Raw genomic sequence first — 17,584 nt, 5'->3', positions numbered from 1 at the left:
AATTGACATGAAGCCTATGAAATTTGACTATACTCAGGACCTCGAGTTTGTTTATCAACCATTACAATGACCTTTAACCTCTGTTGTGGTTACATAGGCTATGGGACAGGTCGCCATGGCAGTGTGTTTGGACAGAGAGGGAAGTGTGTGTCGTGCACTTCCCCAGGACTTATGACCTCTCTGTGACCCCCGAGCTCTCTGTCATCCAGAAATGGATCAGCTCTGACGCCCACTGACACTGGGAAACCCCCAGTTTAGATCTAGAATGATGTGGTAGTTTATCTGGTGTTGGTACAGGGAGACAGAGAGACAGGGGGGAGAGAGAAAGAGAGGGGGGGAGAGAGAGAGGCGGGGAGGGAGGGAGAGAGAGAAAGAAAGAAAAAGAGAGAAGGAAAGAAAGAGAGAGAGTGAAGGATGCACTGTTCAAAGGCCACAGTTGGCTCATGGCAGTCTGACAATGGGCACTACGTCACTACATCCTGTATGTTCCTGTTGGATGTCCCTGCTGGTGGAGCTGAGATACTGCAGTGTGCCAGGTGCACAGACTGTCCCTTCAGTCTGACCACCCAAATACTGTTAGAACAATGCACATTTGATCCTTGATTTTCTACTGCATACTATATCACAAATAAAAGCGTCTGTTAGATGAAACATTTTACAGTAAATGTGTAATTTGTATTCCGGTTTAACACCAACTTAGCTTTTCTGCCGACTGTTTGATTACAGCCTTGTTACAGTCCGGGAAGGCTTAACGCTACAGCCAGGTATTTCACAATACCCCTGAATGGGCAACTTCTCACTGTACCTGGAATCAGTAAAGTAACGAGTTGTTTGAGGCAGGTTTTAAACATTAACATCACCGTATTATTTCCAGCCAGACACAATATGGTACTAGAGGGACTGCAGTGTTTAAGACTGAAGCATGATTGGATAGTTTCCGCAGCTCTCATTATTTACAGTGTTCCAGTCCCTGCTATCACTCACTGGGGGGTGGTGGGGGTGGGGGGGGGGGCAGACGATTGGCTGTGATTGATGTCCGTTTACGCGTCCGGGGGCAAAGACGGGCCATTAGAGAGCTGGCTATGTAAATGCTCCAAGTAGGTCATGAATAATAGAATGTAAACCTGCACCCTGGCCATCAGTAGGCTAGGATTCCTCTCCTCCATAGCTATCGGACAGTCGGTCTGTCTTCTCCCTCGCTCTTGCTCTCACGCTTGCTCTCTCTCTCGCTCTCTCTCTCTCTCTAACTCTCTCTCTAATGGCCTCAAATTCCCCTCAGTGCATATCCTTGGTACAGGAGCTGAATATCTAGGTTGTTCATCAGAAAGCCTCCATGCTGATGGAAGGGAATGTCTCGGATCCCCCATGTAGTTTAGGAAGGCAAACTGGTCATGAAGATATGATCGAGTCATGTGTGTGGACTGTCTTGGTAAAACTGGTCGTCCTCTTTGTTAGAAACGGTGAACATTTGCGATGGGACTTTGTTTAAATTCCCTCGCTGTACCCTGGCCTCCACGTAGCTGATCATATCATTAGATCAACCAGAGCGCAAAGGAATGCAGCAGACTGAAGTGAGATCAGGCACTGGTGATTAAGGCTCACTGCAAGCTACTGTGCTGTACATTTTGCAAATGCAGGCTATTTTGGTCTGGATTTATGGGCATTCATGGCAAACTGTCACTGGCTGTCCTCGTATAGGGATGCATGGCTGCAGTGACGGAGAGATGAACATGCCCCGTGAAACCTAAATCATGAGTCATAAAAAAGGGTAATTATTAGACTCATGGAGTTGCAGACTCAGCGAAACTAGATGATGTGCTGTTATAGGACCCGTGTGTTATCCCGGTCCACCACCGTCAGTGATCGGCGAGGATGAGTTGTGTGTTGTGTTGCTGCCCCCTTATGGTGAGACAGCAGGAAGGCTCGTCTTGTGAATTCAAAACCAGACATGAGTGTTGCCTGTCTGCACTTAGTAATAGAAAACAGTACCGTAAATTAGCCTGTGGTGTCTTCATTTAGCCTACTTTTACGAACCAAACTGTAATCGCTCTGGATAAGAGCGTCTGCTAAATGACTAAATGTAATATATCGCTGCTATCCTACTGTAGAATCAGGCCCTAGTGCTAAGACTACTTGTACAAATAGGCCAGAGTAGGTGATTACGTGTGCCTGTAAATAAGTTATCCAGTTTTAGAATATGACCGGGATCATACCAAGCTGCTAGAGTCTGTGCTGTCGGCCAGTGTGTTTAACCCAGGTAGGACGGCACATTCCAGTTTGTCAACAGTGAACTTTGAGCTGGTCTCTGGTTGTACAGCATGCTGTCACACTCGTACCTCTGGCTGTCACATGCCTGTCATGCGGTTCAATGATCAACCTTGCAGGGAATGTCAAAAAAGTCTGTCTGTCTGCCCACATGTCTTTGTCTGCCTCTCTCTCTCTCTCTCTCTCTCTCTCTCTCTCTCTCTCTCTCTCTCTCTCTCTCTCTCTCTCTCTCTCTCTCTCTCTCAGACAGACAGACAGACAGTCTGTCTGTCTGTCTGTCTGTCTGTCTGTCTGTCTGTCTGTCTGTCTGTCTGTCTGTCTGTCTGTCTGTCTGTCTGTCTGTCTGTCTGTCTGTCTGTCTGTCTGTCTGTCTGTCTGTCTGTCTGTCTGTCTGTCTCTCTATCTTTATTTATTTATTGATCTCTCTCTATAGCTGTCTGTTATTTCTCATACAGACCCATACTTGCATACACACATTATGTCCGTACAATATCCACTACCGACAATTCAGTACAATTTCCCTGTGAAGAGTCTATGGGGGCTGCATAGTGACGTCACACCCAACCGAACCAGTCAGGAAAGTCTGTAAAGTTTGTCTCAAGTGACGCGGAGTAGCAGGCTTCAGTATGCGCCCGGCGTGGTGAAAAGCCCTAGTGGGCCCGCCTCAGGGGGGAAGCGTATTCTCAGTCATGTCCGCCCTGCGACTGGAAACCTAAGTGTGGATCAGGGAAATGCAGTCGTGTTCAGAGGCGCACCGCGGTAATGCCCCCATCTCTATGCCTGGAGTAGGGCGCCAGATTAGAAGAACGCCACCGGCGGCCGCTACGCTCAGCCTCCTCGCCGGATGGCAAAGTCCCCGTTGCTGCCGAGGCCATCTCAGCTCCACAGGGAGCCTCCTCGCTTCTTCCACTCTGCTCGTTCCCTGTTCACTCCCTGGAGCTGCAAGGGGAGAGAAAAACAGGGAGGGAGGGCTGTTATCTAACTCCCACACGCAAACACGCACATACTGACACACACATAAACCTTCTTTCCTTGTTCCTCTGGAAGACTCCCACAGGCTTGGTCCCGCCCCCTGCTGTGTTCCCACCCTGTATAATGTGTCTGCCGCTCCAAGGAGAGAGCTGAGCAGGGGACGTGATGGAGACTCTAAGCCCAGACAGGGATCAATAGCTCCAGTAGCAATGGTACACGCATGTGTCATCACGCTCTGGATCAGTCAGAAGTCAACCACAGGGAAGGAAAGAGGACAGGAGAAGGGGAGGAAACAGGATGGGAGAGGAGAGGAGAGGGAGAGGAGAGAGGGAGGAGAAGAGATGGATAGGGGAGAGGGAGGAGGGAGGGAGAGGAGGTCCAAGTTGTCCAGGTGGCTTGACAGCCTGTCTGCATGTCTTGTCTGTCTGTCCATGCTTTCACTGAAATGGAGCGGGCTTCTGACAGGCAGTGAGTGAGGTTGGGAGGCAGGATGAGGGGACCTGATGGAGATGGAAACGTCGATGACGAGGACGGGCAGTTGTTGACAAACCAAGGCGAGCTGTACTCCAGACATGAGTTAGGAACACACACGTCGGGGGGCTGTCTGCATAATGTGTCATCCTGGCCAATCCTCTCTGGAGGCCGCTAAGCCTGGCTCTCTGGGCTCTCTGGGCTCTCTGGGCTCTCTGGTCTCTCTGGGCTCTCTGGGCTCTCTGGTCTCTCTGGGCTCTGAAGACGTGCCCTGCATGTGTGAAGCTTTGTCAGTCTCTCACTCTTATTCTCTCGAAAAACGGCCTCTCTCTCTCTCTACCTCTCTCTTTCGTATTCACTCTCTGTCTTTCTTCCTACTCTGTGGAGACGGAGCTATTTGTCATGCAGCCTAGGGACAGTTGGAGAGGTCACAAGCGTGTGTTAAACAGAAAGAAACAGGCTTGACCTCTAAATTGCAATCATGGAGTCTCATCGGGTCCATGATGGCCCAACAAGTGGAGAAACAAGTGCGGCATCAATTACCCAGTGGCAGTTAATGGTCTGATGCCACACACACACACACACACACACACTCAAACACACACACACACTCAAACCCATATATAGTCATTCCAGAGTGGTGCCCCCCCCCCACCCACAGCTCTCTCATTCCCCCAGAGAGACCCAGTTAACGCAAACCTTCCACACAGGAATAACGCTAAGCTGCTGAAAGGTCAGGCCTCTCTAATTGAGTTGTAACGTTGTGATTGGGGATGTGATGACATTTTTCGGCCCAGTGCCGTGTCACTGGGCCGGTGATCAAGTAAGATAAGATAGACTTTATTGTCCCAAAGGAAATGTGTCTGAGCCAGGAGCAGTGAAGGAAGACGCTACGTTCCTGGAGTAACACTTGTGTTTAGGGCTCTCACTAAGAGGCACGCCAACATACAAGGTTGGACAGTAGTTGCCGCGGTGACATTGGGGGTTGACTGGCCTTTTTTTTTTTTTTACCTTACAGCTGCTTGTCGTATAGCCGTTTTCATTGAGTTGTTAAGTCTTTTGATCGAGCATTCTTTTGTCCTTCAAACTGTCCTACCCCATCTCTCCTATCCTCTGGTTGTGGACTGTATCTCTTACTGAAGTGACACGTTTTGTCTCTTATTGTCTTTTCTAGAAAATTCTACAACTACTTCCGGAAAAAATCTACAGCCGATGGCAGTTCCACAGTATAGGTATGTATTCCAAAAGCAGCTATCTCTTACATCCTCCACACTCGTACAGTAGTTTCAATCCCCCATCTCTGTTAGTGGAAACATCCAAATAGCAAAAGAAACCTCTGAAAGCACAGATCATCTCCCCGGTCATGCTTAAACTGCCCGTGGAAAGGAGGAAAATAATGACTTGCGGGAGGGTGGCTGTGGTGAGGTAAATGAAAAATGCAAATGAGCGCCTCATTTGAAATGCAAATAGGTAATTGAATTATGCCCGGCTCGGTTTAAGCCCTAGCAGGCAGGAGGACCCTCACACCAAGCAATAACCTCAATTATAATCTGCCAGTTTGTCAGCTGTTTTTCGGCGGTAAAGTGACTACGAAGATGCTGAAGTACATGTTCCAACATGCCCACCATACTCCCAAGGTTTATTCCTCCACATACAGCCTTTAAGATGCCCGGCGCTCCGCTGGTCCTTCCACGCACAGACACACACACACACACACACATACAGAGACGCACACACACACACTCACACATACAAAGACACTTCCTACTGAGAGCAGATTCATGGGAGTCTCCAACAGAGGATGCTCTCCAGGTTGTATGCAGATTCTTCCTAGAATCCCCTCTCTCACCATAACAGCTGTGCAACTGTGACAGAAAAAGCTTATTTTTTTGCATTGAGCTAGAGAATTGAAGGTTTGCCAAAGACTCATGGTCAGAACCGATGAGAAGAAACAGAAATGTGTGCCACTGTACTCTTGCCTTTCATGCTGCTGTAAAGTGTAGGCTGGGTTGCAGATTCGCAAGGACATTTCGCAAGACCATTTCTAAGCTAAGAATCAATAAATATTTTTCTTTCAACTCTTTCTGTGTTCTGTCTGTCCTTCTCCCGGTATCTTTCTCTCTCTCTCTCTCACTCAATCTATCCCATCCGTCTCCACATTTCCAAGCTTTTGAAATGTAAGACTTTTTTTTCAATTTTCTCCTTAATTTTGCCAACACAGGGAATGTCATTGATTTAACCTGATAAGTGGAGAATCCCCTCCCTTTCACACACAAATGCACTCACACACACACACACACACACTGTCTCCTCTTGTTCATTGTTCCTTTTCCTCTGACGGCGTTTAGCAATCAGAGCAATGTCTCATTTGATTACAGCTGACCTGATTGGCTCCAGAAATGCACATCCCCGCCAATTGATTTTTTACTTTCATCAGGCAAACAAGCATCCATCCTCTAATTCCAGCTGATTTATCAGCCTGCCAAGGTCAATATGTATTGATGAAGATGACATGCTTGTCTTCTACAATTTGGTGTGTGTGTGTCTGTCTCTTAAATCACCAGGTGCAGGCCACTTCTGTTAGCTCCAGGGTTGTTAAATGTATTTGGTAATTGATGTATCCTCCTGTCATTGTTCCAGGTTCTATTCTGAAAAAGCTTTTGCACACTGGAAACTCGTTCAAGGTAAGAGTGAGAGTAGTAGACACACTCATTCACTTCTACTGATACACACACACACAAACACACAGCCACTTCTTAGTTTACAAGTGATGTGGAAAGTCCACACACCACAGCACGCACTCACACTCATTCACTATTACACACACACACACGGCCGCCATTTCTGAGTTCCGAGTGACGCAGGCGTTGCGGTGACGTGGTCCCCTGTGTGTGCAGATCCGCTGTGAGGGGATCCGTCTGTTCCTGCTGTGGCTGCAGGCCCTGAGGGACAGCTGTGCCGAGGAGCAGTTCCTCATCTTCGCCTGCCTGGTGCCGGGCTTCCCGGCTGTGCCCTCCACCAGGGGGCCCTGCACCTTGGACACCATCATCTATAACCCCTTCTCCAACCCACCCGATGGTGAGGGACATTCTCTCAGACACACACACACACACACACCGTCACACACACGCCTTCACATTCAAACACAGTCACAGCGTTGTCATCTGTGTCAGATATCTGATCACACTATAAGACACTCTTTCTACTCTCTCGTGCGTGTGTGTGTGTGTGTGTGTGTGTGTGTGCGCGTGCGCGTGTGTGAGCAGCCAAGGTGGTGCCTGAGGAGATCACACCGCTGGTGCCTGCTGTGCCAGGGGAGAAGGTGGCAGACGACCAGACCTGCTACATACTGCAAACCCTGCTCAAGTTCATGGTTGTCCAGGTGTGACGTCACATACAGTACATGCTCATCTGAGCTCTTACTTTGACATTTAGCAGCCCTTGTAAAGAATGTCTTCTTTAAAGTGGTACGCCACAATCCACAACCCTGTACTCCCAGCGGTGTGTCTGAAAGTCTAGTCTACCTGTGTCTCTTCCCAGTCTACCTGTGTCTCTTTCCAGTCTACCTGTGTCCAGTCTACCTGTGTATTGATCCAGTCTCTGTTCTCTGTTGGGGTCTTGTCTGATTAGGCGTCCAGCTTGGAGTGGAAGAACCGAGAGAACCAGGACTCTGGCTTCAGGTTCCTCTTCAGCCTCTTCAAGAAGTACTACCTTCCCCATCTCTTCCCCTCCTTCACTAAGCTCACCAACCTCTACAAGCCCTTATTAGGTAAGGGGTGGTGTGACTGGGTCTATTTGACAAACATCCCACTGTGGTGTATTTACCTAACTCAAAAGACGCCAATTGAGGTGAGTTTAATTTTGACAGCAAACAATTAATACACCTTGTTTTTCTAAGTAGATGGAGTGTCCTGTATATAAAAGCCTCTCAAATGTTTAACTGAGGTGGAAAATAGTCTTGATGTATTGAGCCGAGCCTGGCCAGAAGGGCTTCTTCCTGATAACTAGAAAAGTACAAATGCAGCTTGACCCGCAAATGAACTACTGCCAAGACTCAGATTCCTTAAACGGACCTTTTCCAATTTCATGTCATGATCCTGACTTTTCTTTGTCCTCTTTTGGCTTATATGCTGATCTCATTCACAGAACCGCTCGTTTCATTTAATTGGCAATTAGCTAAGAAACTCGCAGTTAGAAATGTGCCTAGTGAATCTCAGATAATGAAAAATCCATGAGATAATTGGCAGGCCTATGGGACTGTAGAGCTGGGAAATGGTGTGGGCCAGACAGGTCAATGCCTTTTATAGGCTCAGTGAAATGACCAATTTCAGCTGAAGAATTGACATTGAGACCATGAAGAGCAGCACACTGAAATCTCTCTCTCTCTCTCTCTCTCTCTCTCTCTCTCTCTCTCTCTCTCTCTCTCTCTCTCTCTCTCTCTCTCTCTCTCTCTCTCTCTCTCTCTCTCACTCCATTCTGTTCTTTATCTCCCCCTTCCCTGCCCACCTCTCCTCACCCCACCCCACACCACCCCCCCACCACACACACACTTGCACGTTCCTCTCTCTCTCCTTCTCTCTGTCTCTCTGTCTCTCTCCCTACTCCGTTCTCTCCCCCAGACCTCCCCCACCACCGGCCCAAGCCGCTGTACGTCCCGGTGACGAGGAACAACGAGAGCACCTTCTGCACCAGGGACCAGTACCTGGCCCCGCGCGTGGCCTTCATCACCTGGCTGGTCACCTTCTTCCTGGAGAAGAAGTACGTCAGCACGGCCCCTCCCAGCGCCAAGAACGGCACCGAGGTCATCCCCAAACTCATCCAGGTGAGAGAGTCATCCCCAAACTCATCCAGGTGAGAGAGTCATCCCAAAACTCATCCAGGTGAGAGAGTCATCCCCATGTAACTCACAAGGACTCTCTCTGTTAACCGTGCACTGTATGTTCATTTCCTAGTAACTAACTTGAGTAGCTGTTGGACCAAAGCCCTCACTTACACAGTTTCACATCTCTTTTCTACCTCTCACCACTCCGACAACGTGTGTGTGTGTGTCTGCGCCTCTGTGTGCGTCCAGACTGTCACTGCAGGCAGCAGCAGTCAGGAGAAGGACAAGGAGAAGGACCGAGAGAAGGAGAGGGGGTCGGAGGGGGAGCCCAGCGGCCCCGCCGAGCCTGAGAAGAGCCACTCCAACAGCAGCACGCTGTCGGACCGGCGCCCCAGCGACTCTAGCCTGTGCAGCATCGACGAGGAGCACCGCAGCGTCTACGACATGGTGCACACCATCCTGCTGTCCACGCGGGACAACGTCAACTTTGTCAACGAGGTCTTCCACCAGGTAGCTTGACGTCCCCCCTCCTCCTCCTGCGTCACTAGGAATCCGAAAACCGTTGGAGCAAGTCAGAAGCTCGACTTGTGTCGTCCCTGAAGGTTTAACAAAACAAATTTGATAGTGAGCGATTAAATCGGCAGTGTTCTTGCCACTATGTCATTCACGGACTGTCCAGTTAGTTGTGTTGCTCTGCCTTCTAGTGGCAGCCAATGGTACTCCATTAAAACAAAGTAACATTCTATATTCCAAAAGATATCGATCCTTGCATATACCATTTTAGCAAGCATGTCTTGAATGCCAATGTGAAGTCCTGCCCCAAAAGTAAACGTGCCCTTGCGCTCCTCAAGGCCTTCCTGTTGCCCTCCTGTGAGGCGTCGGCGACCCGGAAGGTGATCAAGGTGTACAGGAAGTGGATCCTGCAGGAGAAGCCCGCCTTCATGAGGGAGCCGGAGAAGAGCAGCCAGGAGGAGGAGGTGGAGGAGAGCCCGGAGGAGCTGCTGAAGACGGAGACCGACAGCGCTCTCGCACAGGTGACACACACACACGCACACATGCACACTCAATACAGAATACACACACATGAACAATGTACTATATACATGCCCACACACACAACATACTGTAAATACACACACACACATAGATGATGACTGGATATCCAGGGTCCGTATAAACCTATAAAAAGATGTTGAATGAACGGTAGGCGGTATAATGGTGCCATCATGAACACACACACACATGCTGACCATGCTGGTGCACATTAGCAGGTGCTGGAGAGTCACCCGGGCCACAGGCGCTCGTCTAGCTGGGGGAGGACCTACTCCTTCAGCAGCGCCATCAGCCGGGGCTGTCTCACTGAGGACCACAACAGGGACATCAAGGCTGGCATCCAGCCCACACTGCAGGTATCTGTGTGTGTGTGTGTATGCGTGTGTGTGTGTGTTTGGTGTGGGTAAGTGCATGTACATGCACGGGTCCCTTAATCATGGTGAATATGTGATTTACAGTTCCTACCATGGTTAATGTGTGTGTGTAAATCCCGAGAGTCCCTCACCAGACCGCCGTGAATGTGTGTGTTTTTGTGCTCCCAGTCCCTGACCACAGTGTGTGTGTGTGCCCAGGTGTTCCTGACCAACTCTGCCAACGTGTTCCTGCTGGAGCCGTGTCAGGACGTGCCCAAGCTGCTGGACAACCAGGTGGAGGTGTGCAAGGGGGTGCTGAGCATCTACCGCCACATGATCATGGAGCACCCCATGAACACACAGACCTGGTCAGTCTGCCCCTGAGACCCCCCCACTGCCACCAGTCACTGTGGAGCACCCGTTATGCATGTTTTAGCTGTCTCTGCCGTTGTTAAAATGAGAATAGTTTGACAGGCAGGACGTATTACGAAGGAAAGTGTCGATGGTGCTCATCCGCGTGGTGTGTTTTCTGGGTGTGTCCCTCAGGGAGCAGATGCTGCAGGTGCTGTTGAGGATCACGGAGGCGGTGATGAAGAGGCCTCAGGAGAACCAGAAGAAGGATCCCTTCGCCGAGAGCCTGGCAGCCATCCTGTTCAGGGTCAGTCTGGGCCTGCTCCTCACAGCCCTCCTCACTCACTGATCAGCAAGGCTACAGGGCTCCTGACTCTCACCCAGAGAGTCAGGGACAGAGATGGCATTAGAAGGTTGACTCAAAGTTGTTTGTCCCGATCGGTACACTTTATGAGTCAATAATGGGGTCTATCGAAAAAGAAAATCCTGGGATTCGCATGAAAAGTGCAGTGTGTTACTGTTAATATTGAAACCCCATTTCAGTCAATTCAGTTTCCTTCTGGCCTTCTATCTTTGTCTCTCCATGTGTTTGACCTGTGCGTCTCTCTCTCTCTCTCTCTCTCTCTCTCTCTCTCTCTCTCTCTCTCTCTGTGTACCCATTTCTCTCTGTCTGTCACCCTCTCTCTTTCCCCCCACGGACCCCAGACCATCATCGTGGCGTGGGTGCGGGCCAACCTGTGCGTGTTGATCTCGCGCGAGCTGTGGGACGAGCTTCTGAGCGTGCTGTCGTCCCTGACGGGCTGGGAGGAGCTGGTGACGGAGTGGGCCAGCATCATGGACTCCCTGACGGCCGTGCTGGCGCGCTCCGTCTACGGCCTGGACATGACCAACCTGCCGCTGGACAAGCTGAGCGAGCAGAAGGAGAAGAAGCAGAGAGGCCGGGGTGAGGAGGGGGGGAAGGGGAGGGGACCTCTCGGATCACGGGTGGAGGACGAGATTGCACGTTCACGCGCGTGGTCTCACGCCGTCTCTTTCTGCTCCCCATCCACCTCCTGCTCCTCCTTCTCTTCCTCCTCCAATCCCCCTCCTCCTCCGCCTGTCCCCCCCGCCCCCCACCCAGGAGTGCTCCAGGACTCCCAGAAGGCGGCGGCAGCGGCGGCGGTGGCGCGCTCCTTCTCCCTGAGCTGGAGGAACCAGGGGGAGCAGGGTGGGCAGGGCGTCCAGGAGCCCATGAGGTTCCGCAGCGCTACCACCTCTGGGGCCCCCGGCGTGGAGAAGGCCCGCAACAACGTCCGGCAGAAAGCCACCGGTGAGACACACATGTGTCTCTATTCTTAAGACACGCTTGATTTCATTTTATTACATAGGTGCACACTTTGTCATGTTTTTGGATTTAATTAAATGTTATATCATGTTGGATATACATACATACCTACCCTGGGATCATCTCAGTTCAGTTTTGAGAAGCTCTTAATGCATGATGAGAGGGTAACAAGTTAATTTAATGACAACTTTGTATACAAACCTTTTTCTTTGCAGAACTGAACTGTAAGTTCAAGAATATTCTCATTGCCCGCATAACGCTGGCCCAAATACATCCTCCTTTACGGTCGAGTAATGTTTGCATCTGTCTGAATACAGTATGGCCCATCCCTGATAGAGTATACATGTTCTTACATTGTGCGCTATGCCAGGTGTTGGGGAAAGGCTTAACACCGGACACAAAGAGGCCAGCAGATGGCCGCCATTGTCCCCACTACCCCCCCCCCCCCCCCCCCCCCCCCCCCAGCCATGTCACGGGCCAGTGTCAACATGTTTCCCTGTCAGTTCCATGGCACACACAGGCCCTCGGTGACACGTAAAAGACCAGCCATTGTCAGCGGTTCAATACATGCACAGTGCACAGCCACTTATCTGACCCGGGATCTGTCACTCAGGGGAGTGATGGCTTTAGTGCTGACGGTGTTCAGGACGAGGTCATCTGGGGCCGAGGAAGGGAGAAGACAGACCGGTCTGTTTGAAACGACGGCAGCCTTGGAGAGAGAGCCTCTTCCTCGCCGGCTCTCTCTCTGTCTCTCTCTCTCTCTCTGTCTCTCTCTCTCTCTGTCTCTCTGTCTCTCTCTCTCTCTGTCTCTGTCTGTCTCTCTCTCTGTCTCTCTCTCTGTCTCTCTCTCTGTCTCTCTCTCTCTGTCTTCCTCCGTCCACCGCCCCCTCTGTTCACTCTGATTCTATCTCGGCGCTCTGAAGAGCTTGTTGAGCTCCGAACAGATGCAGTTGAAGCTGAAGGAGGGACTCTCAAAGGCTGCATGCGCATTTCTGTGTGTGTGTGTGTGTGTGAGGGAGAGAGAGAGAAAGTGTGTGCGTGCGTGTATGTGTGAGATAGAAAGAGTGCGTGCGCGTGGGTGTGTACATTCGTTTGTTTGTATATCTGCGTGCAGCCAGAGAGGAACATGAAACACCACCGTCTCAAATTCTTCTCTTTCTCTTGCCTAATTGGATTTCTCACACATTGATCTTCAAACGTCCCGATTCCTCCCTTCCTCCCTCCTTCAGAATGGGAGAGGGTACCCACACATCAATTGGCGAGCCGTTTTTTATAGTTTCATTAAGAGTGTAATTAATGCTCATGAATATGCATAAAGGGCTAACAGTTAGCGGTCTGTAGCAGAGACGATGTTATCGCCTTATGAAAGGCTCTAATTAAAGTGCGCCGTGGGCCGAGAACAGAAAGCCTTCCTCTCCGCTCGTTCACTTTCAGATCAGACCTGAAGAGCCGTCCAGACACAATACCCAGGCCTTATCTGGAGGAACTGTCCTAACTTTGGATGCTCTCGTCTATGCAAATGCCTCCTTATTATCCTGGAGGGGGTGTTGTTCTGATGGGTTTGTTGTTCAGAGGGAGGTCTAAAAATACATCCGGATCTGTGATGACATACATAGAGATGAGGTGGACTAATATGGTAGGTTCATTAGTGGGGGGGGGGGGGGGGGGCTTTCCTGGTGCGATGCTCCGTTTGTAGACTAGAATATAAGCTTAAATAAGCTTGTATAATGTCAACGTACGGTTGTTGTGTTAAAGTGTTAGAACCCAACTTCAGACGACCCAGTGCAGGTCTTTGCACATTCGCATTTCAAGAGTACTCCGGAGAATATCATATGGTGAATTCAAGTTTTTGATCCATTTGTCTGCTTCCTATCTGCACTAGGCAGTCCACGCTCCTGTTCTGTATTCCTGCTGAGAAACGTTCTCTAAAGCTCCTCAGTCTCATGCTCTGGAGAACTAATTAAACTCCTCTTCCAAAACAAACGCAACCCAGCGCATAAATTAGTCGTAAATCTTTTTAAAGCAGATAGTCGCTCTTTTTTTTTTCTTTTTTTGGAAGACTGTTTGAAAAAAATGGGTGTATATTTTTTTAACAGCGCAAGAACGGCAGCAGGGTAGGGTGGGCTTTGTTTAGGTGAAGAGCCCTCAAGTGACAAATTGAAACAGGCAGCTTCAGCGATGCTCCTGTCCTCCACTCTGCTTTTCTTCATTTCCTGTCTCAGTGCCTCCACTCTGCCTTCTCGTCACAAACTTTCTTCAGAAACTCTCAGTTTAGAACTCGCCCATTCTTCAGGCTTGCTCACCGCCCAAAGAAAAAGCATTCGCACGCACACATTGTTGGATGATTTTGTTCTGCTGTGTCGTTCTAAGAACGACAGGTAGCCTACCTGGGACTTGATGTCCTTTTCAATGTTCTGCTCTCGTTGACTCCTCTCTTCTTTTTCCTCCCTCCCTCCCTTTCTTTCCCTCTCTGTCTCCTCTCTCCTCCCTCTGTGATGGAAGCTAAGCGGAGCCAGTCTATCAGCAACTGTGTCCATCTCTATGAGGCTTTGCCCGCTACTAAAAGTGTCCCTATGCTGCTTCATACTGTCAGCTCTCTCTTGCCTGGTATCTCTTCTGGCACTTCTGCTTGCTCTCACAGGCTTTCAGGTAAAGTGTGTTTCCGGAAAGCACCGTGCATGTGTGTGTGTGTGCGTGTGTGGGTGTGTGAGTGAGTGTGTGTGTGTCTCCCTCCACTTCCGGCCTCTCTAATCTGTGTGTCACCGCTCAACCTGTCTCCACCTCTCACTGTCCCCTGTCATGGTAACGCATCCGAGTGAAGGCAAGCGTAATACGACTGAGACCGTGTCCATGCTAGTTAGTGGTCATGTGATCGCTGTGTGGTTGAATCCCAGTGTGTTTGGTCTTCCACCGCATGTGTCCCTCTCACAGTCTGACTCATAAGCCATCCGAACAATGTCCAAACCATGTTACCACTCGCGCTCCTGAGTGTGTATGTGAGTGCGTGTTTCAGCCCGTGAGCGTACAGTGAGTGTGTGTGTGTGTGTGCAGCCTGGCGGAGGGTCGAGCCGCGTGGCATCCCTCTCTTGACGCCGTCTGTCCTCTCTCTCGTCTCTCGCCCGCTCAGACGTGGAGGAGGGGCAGCTGGCGGAGTGCGGAGGGGAGGAGGAGCTGGGGGGCGCCGACAGCCCCCTCCCGCGCAGCAGCAGCACCTCGGACATCACCCAGCAACTGGCTGACACCTTCCCTGGTACACACACACACGCACACACAGATGCATTTAAATGCCCTATTTTGGAAAGGGATGACCAATATAGGATTTTAGACTTCCTGGTTTTTCTAGAAACCAGGAAACACTGCTTTGTTTGTGTCTTGGTGTTGTGATCGCTGGTCAACATCTCATGGTTACAAAGCAAAGAGTGGAGGAGTAATGCAGAATATATACCATTTTACTGTTTCAATGCAGTTCATACTACAGTACAGTATGTGTTAACAGTCTTAGTTAACATGCAGCGACATTTTTCTTATCTTCCTGAATGTGTCCTCCAGGCCAGAAGAGGGAGTACTCCCCCACCTCCCTTGGCTCTGAAGGCAGGACGTCAGAGGGCCAAAGAGAGAGCTGCGAGCCTCCAGTGGTGAGAATCCCAAACCTCCACATGCATGCAACATGTTCTGGTTGGTCTGAGAAATCCAATAGTATGCACCAGTATTTTTGGACAGACCAGTAAGGCCTTTATTACTGATTATGACCAGAAAAAAAGGCAAGTGTGACACAGTGACCTGTGTGTGTGTGTGTGTGTGTGTGTGTGTGTGTGTGTGTGTGTGTGTGTGTGTGTGTGTGTGTGTGTGTGTGTGTGTGTGTGTGTGTGTGTGTGTGTGTGTGTGTGTGTGTGTGTGTGTGTGTGTGTGTGTGTGTGTGTGTGTGTGTGTGTGTGTGTGTGTGTGTGTGTGTGTGTGTGTGTGTGTGTGTGTGTGTGTGTGTGTGTGTGTGTGTGTGTGTGTGTTTAGATCCTGATCCGGCGGAGCAGCAGTCCAGTGGAGATGGACTACCCTGCTGATGGACCGCTCACCTACAGCAGACCCAAGCTCCGTGAGAAAAGTGAGGGCCCACTTTTAACATGACCAACCTCCTCCTGCTCTGGACGCCTGGCTGACGGAAGCAGCTAGCAAGCTGCACCGCTAACAACTGTCCTGGAACTCTCAAACCAGAATTCCCTGTGTTGACCTTTGACCCCTCCCTGTCCCGTGCCCTCCTCCACAGGTGAGAGTGTGAGCAGTGAGACGTCCAACGGCTACCTCAACGACACCGACGTCAGCATGATGGCCTGGCAGGCCTTCGAGGAGGAGGCCGACACTCAGTCCACCCAGTCGGCCCACATCGACGTGACGACCGACCCCCACAACCAGAGGAACCTTCTGCTGAGCCACAACGAGGCCCTGGCAGGTACTGTCCTGGACCATACCATGTCTGCTTCCGAGGGAGGGGGGTGGAGGAAAGTGACCTTGGGGGTTGGGACGCTTTGGAGTGTGAAAGTGAGGGAGACCTGAATGCAGGGCTCTTTGGGCAGGCTTCTAGAAGTTGTGCGAGTCGACGTAGGTGGTGAATTGAAATGCGGATCTAATCAGTCCTGTGTCGACCATATTGAAGTGGGATCGCTCCCAGCAGCACTAGGAGTTTACAGAGTCCATCTGACCTGTGTGTCCTCATGTCGCAGACTCCAGCCTTAGCAACCGCTGACCTTTCCAGGGATTAGCCTGGGCCTATGTAATGCAAACCTGATCCGGGAGGCAGTATCTCCTTTCTCTCCCCTTAGACCCAGCTCTGTCACCTCCTGTCACAGCCCAGGGCACAGGTTACCTCCTGGCTGCTGGGGATGGGCCTTATGTTAGGAAGGTGTGTGACACCCTCAGCTTGTCGTGGTTAAAGATCAAGGCGAGGTGAAGTGTCAGGTTTTTAAAAAATTCATAAAAACTCGTTAAGAATTGTCCAATGGAAAGATCTCTACAGAACCCAGTCCCAGCTTGTGTAGTGTTTTCGTGTGTTTGTGTGGTGTTTGTGTAATGTGTGTGTATAATACATAAGTTCATTGTGAGCCTGTAGTGTTTGTGTCATTTGTGTGCAGTATTTCTGTGTGCGATACATCAGTTCACCGTGAGCTTGCGGGGACCCGTCCCTGTCACCTTCCTCTGACCCCTCCACCCTCCACCTTGTGCCCCTGTGCTCCCTCAAGCCTGACTGTGTTCCCCTCCCCGCCTCCCCCCTTGCTGTTGTAGATCCTGAATGTGTCCTCCCTCCCCACTCTGCATACCACCACCACCACCATCACTACCACTACCCCCAGCACCCCCCAGCCTCGCCAGCCCTGCTGGTGCACCCAGAGTGCCCCAGCCAGGACTGCCACCAGCTGCTGGACGACACCATGCACAGCTCTGTGTTGCGCATGCCAGAAGACCTGGGTATACCACTCCTCCTGTCCACTCACACACACACACCTGTCACATCCCCATGCATCCTCAATGTATTACTCTTTCTATCCCCTTACACACACACACACACGCTCACACTGCCCGTTCTCAGTGTCACTCTCTTTTCTACACTCTTCACACACTCCTCCCCACACCCTTGCCACCTGTTGTGTGCTGTAGTTGTGTTGGTGTGTCTGCCCCCCCCCCCCCCCACACACACACACACACTCTACCTGGAGAGCTCAGTTTTCAGAGGGACCCTGGGTTAGTTGTCATTCCTTTGATGGGGAGACAGTAGATTGTAGAAATCTGAAGATAAAGATTGACATTATTCCAAAAGAATGTCTGGATGAACTTTGTATTATTATAGTATATATACGTGTGGCTTAATCTGCTCCTCTGCAGTACTATGACCATGCTACAACATATTGCATCTCTATTTTCCTCTCTCTTTCCCCCTCCCTCCCCCTCCCTCTCCTTCCCTTCCTTCTTTCCATGGGCATTGCA

The 17,584-nt window shown here is 50.4% G+C and overlaps 1 protein-coding gene across 5 annotated transcripts in view; it reads left to right on the top strand.

Moving 5' to 3' along the window:
• ralgapa2 (Ral GTPase activating protein catalytic subunit alpha 2) overlaps nucleotides 1-17,584 on the top strand; it is an 87,140-nt gene that overhangs the window by 21,419 nt on the left and 48,137 nt on the right. For 3 of the 5 annotated variants that reach the window (XM_067242518.1, XM_067242520.1, XM_067242521.1), the window contains exons 4-21: nucleotides 4,883-4,940; nucleotides 6,349-6,392; nucleotides 6,606-6,786; nucleotides 6,975-7,090; nucleotides 7,339-7,477; nucleotides 8,328-8,530; nucleotides 8,780-9,040; nucleotides 9,382-9,564; nucleotides 9,799-9,939; nucleotides 10,156-10,304; nucleotides 10,483-10,594; nucleotides 10,993-11,230; nucleotides 11,408-11,596; nucleotides 14,739-14,861; nucleotides 15,161-15,246; nucleotides 15,620-15,710; nucleotides 15,873-16,055; nucleotides 16,886-17,068. In XM_067242518.1, the coding sequence (XP_067098619.1) occupies nucleotides 4,883-4,940; nucleotides 6,349-6,392; nucleotides 6,606-6,786; nucleotides 6,975-7,090; nucleotides 7,339-7,477; nucleotides 8,328-8,530; nucleotides 8,780-9,040; nucleotides 9,382-9,564; nucleotides 9,799-9,939; nucleotides 10,156-10,304; nucleotides 10,483-10,594; nucleotides 10,993-11,230; nucleotides 11,408-11,596; nucleotides 14,739-14,861; nucleotides 15,161-15,246; nucleotides 15,620-15,710; nucleotides 15,873-16,055; nucleotides 16,886-17,068 (2,680 nt within the window). The remainder of the gene's footprint in view (nucleotides 1-4,882; nucleotides 4,941-6,348; nucleotides 6,393-6,605; nucleotides 6,787-6,974; nucleotides 7,091-7,338; nucleotides 7,478-8,327; nucleotides 8,531-8,779; nucleotides 9,041-9,381; nucleotides 9,565-9,798; nucleotides 9,940-10,155; nucleotides 10,305-10,482; nucleotides 10,595-10,992; nucleotides 11,231-11,407; nucleotides 11,597-14,738; nucleotides 14,862-15,160; nucleotides 15,247-15,619; nucleotides 15,711-15,872; nucleotides 16,056-16,885; nucleotides 17,069-17,584) is intronic. The other 2 variants (XM_067242519.1, XM_067242523.1) reach the window with 2 other exon arrangements.

Source organism: Osmerus mordax, chromosome 9 (genome assembly GCF_038355195.1).
Source record: "Osmerus mordax isolate fOsmMor3 chromosome 9, fOsmMor3.pri, whole genome shotgun sequence".
Classification (NCBI taxonomy): Eukaryota; Metazoa; Chordata; class Actinopteri; order Osmeriformes; family Osmeridae; genus Osmerus; species Osmerus mordax.
Note: the sequence above shows the minus strand (reverse complement) of the source record. Positions and strands in the feature narration are given on the sequence as shown.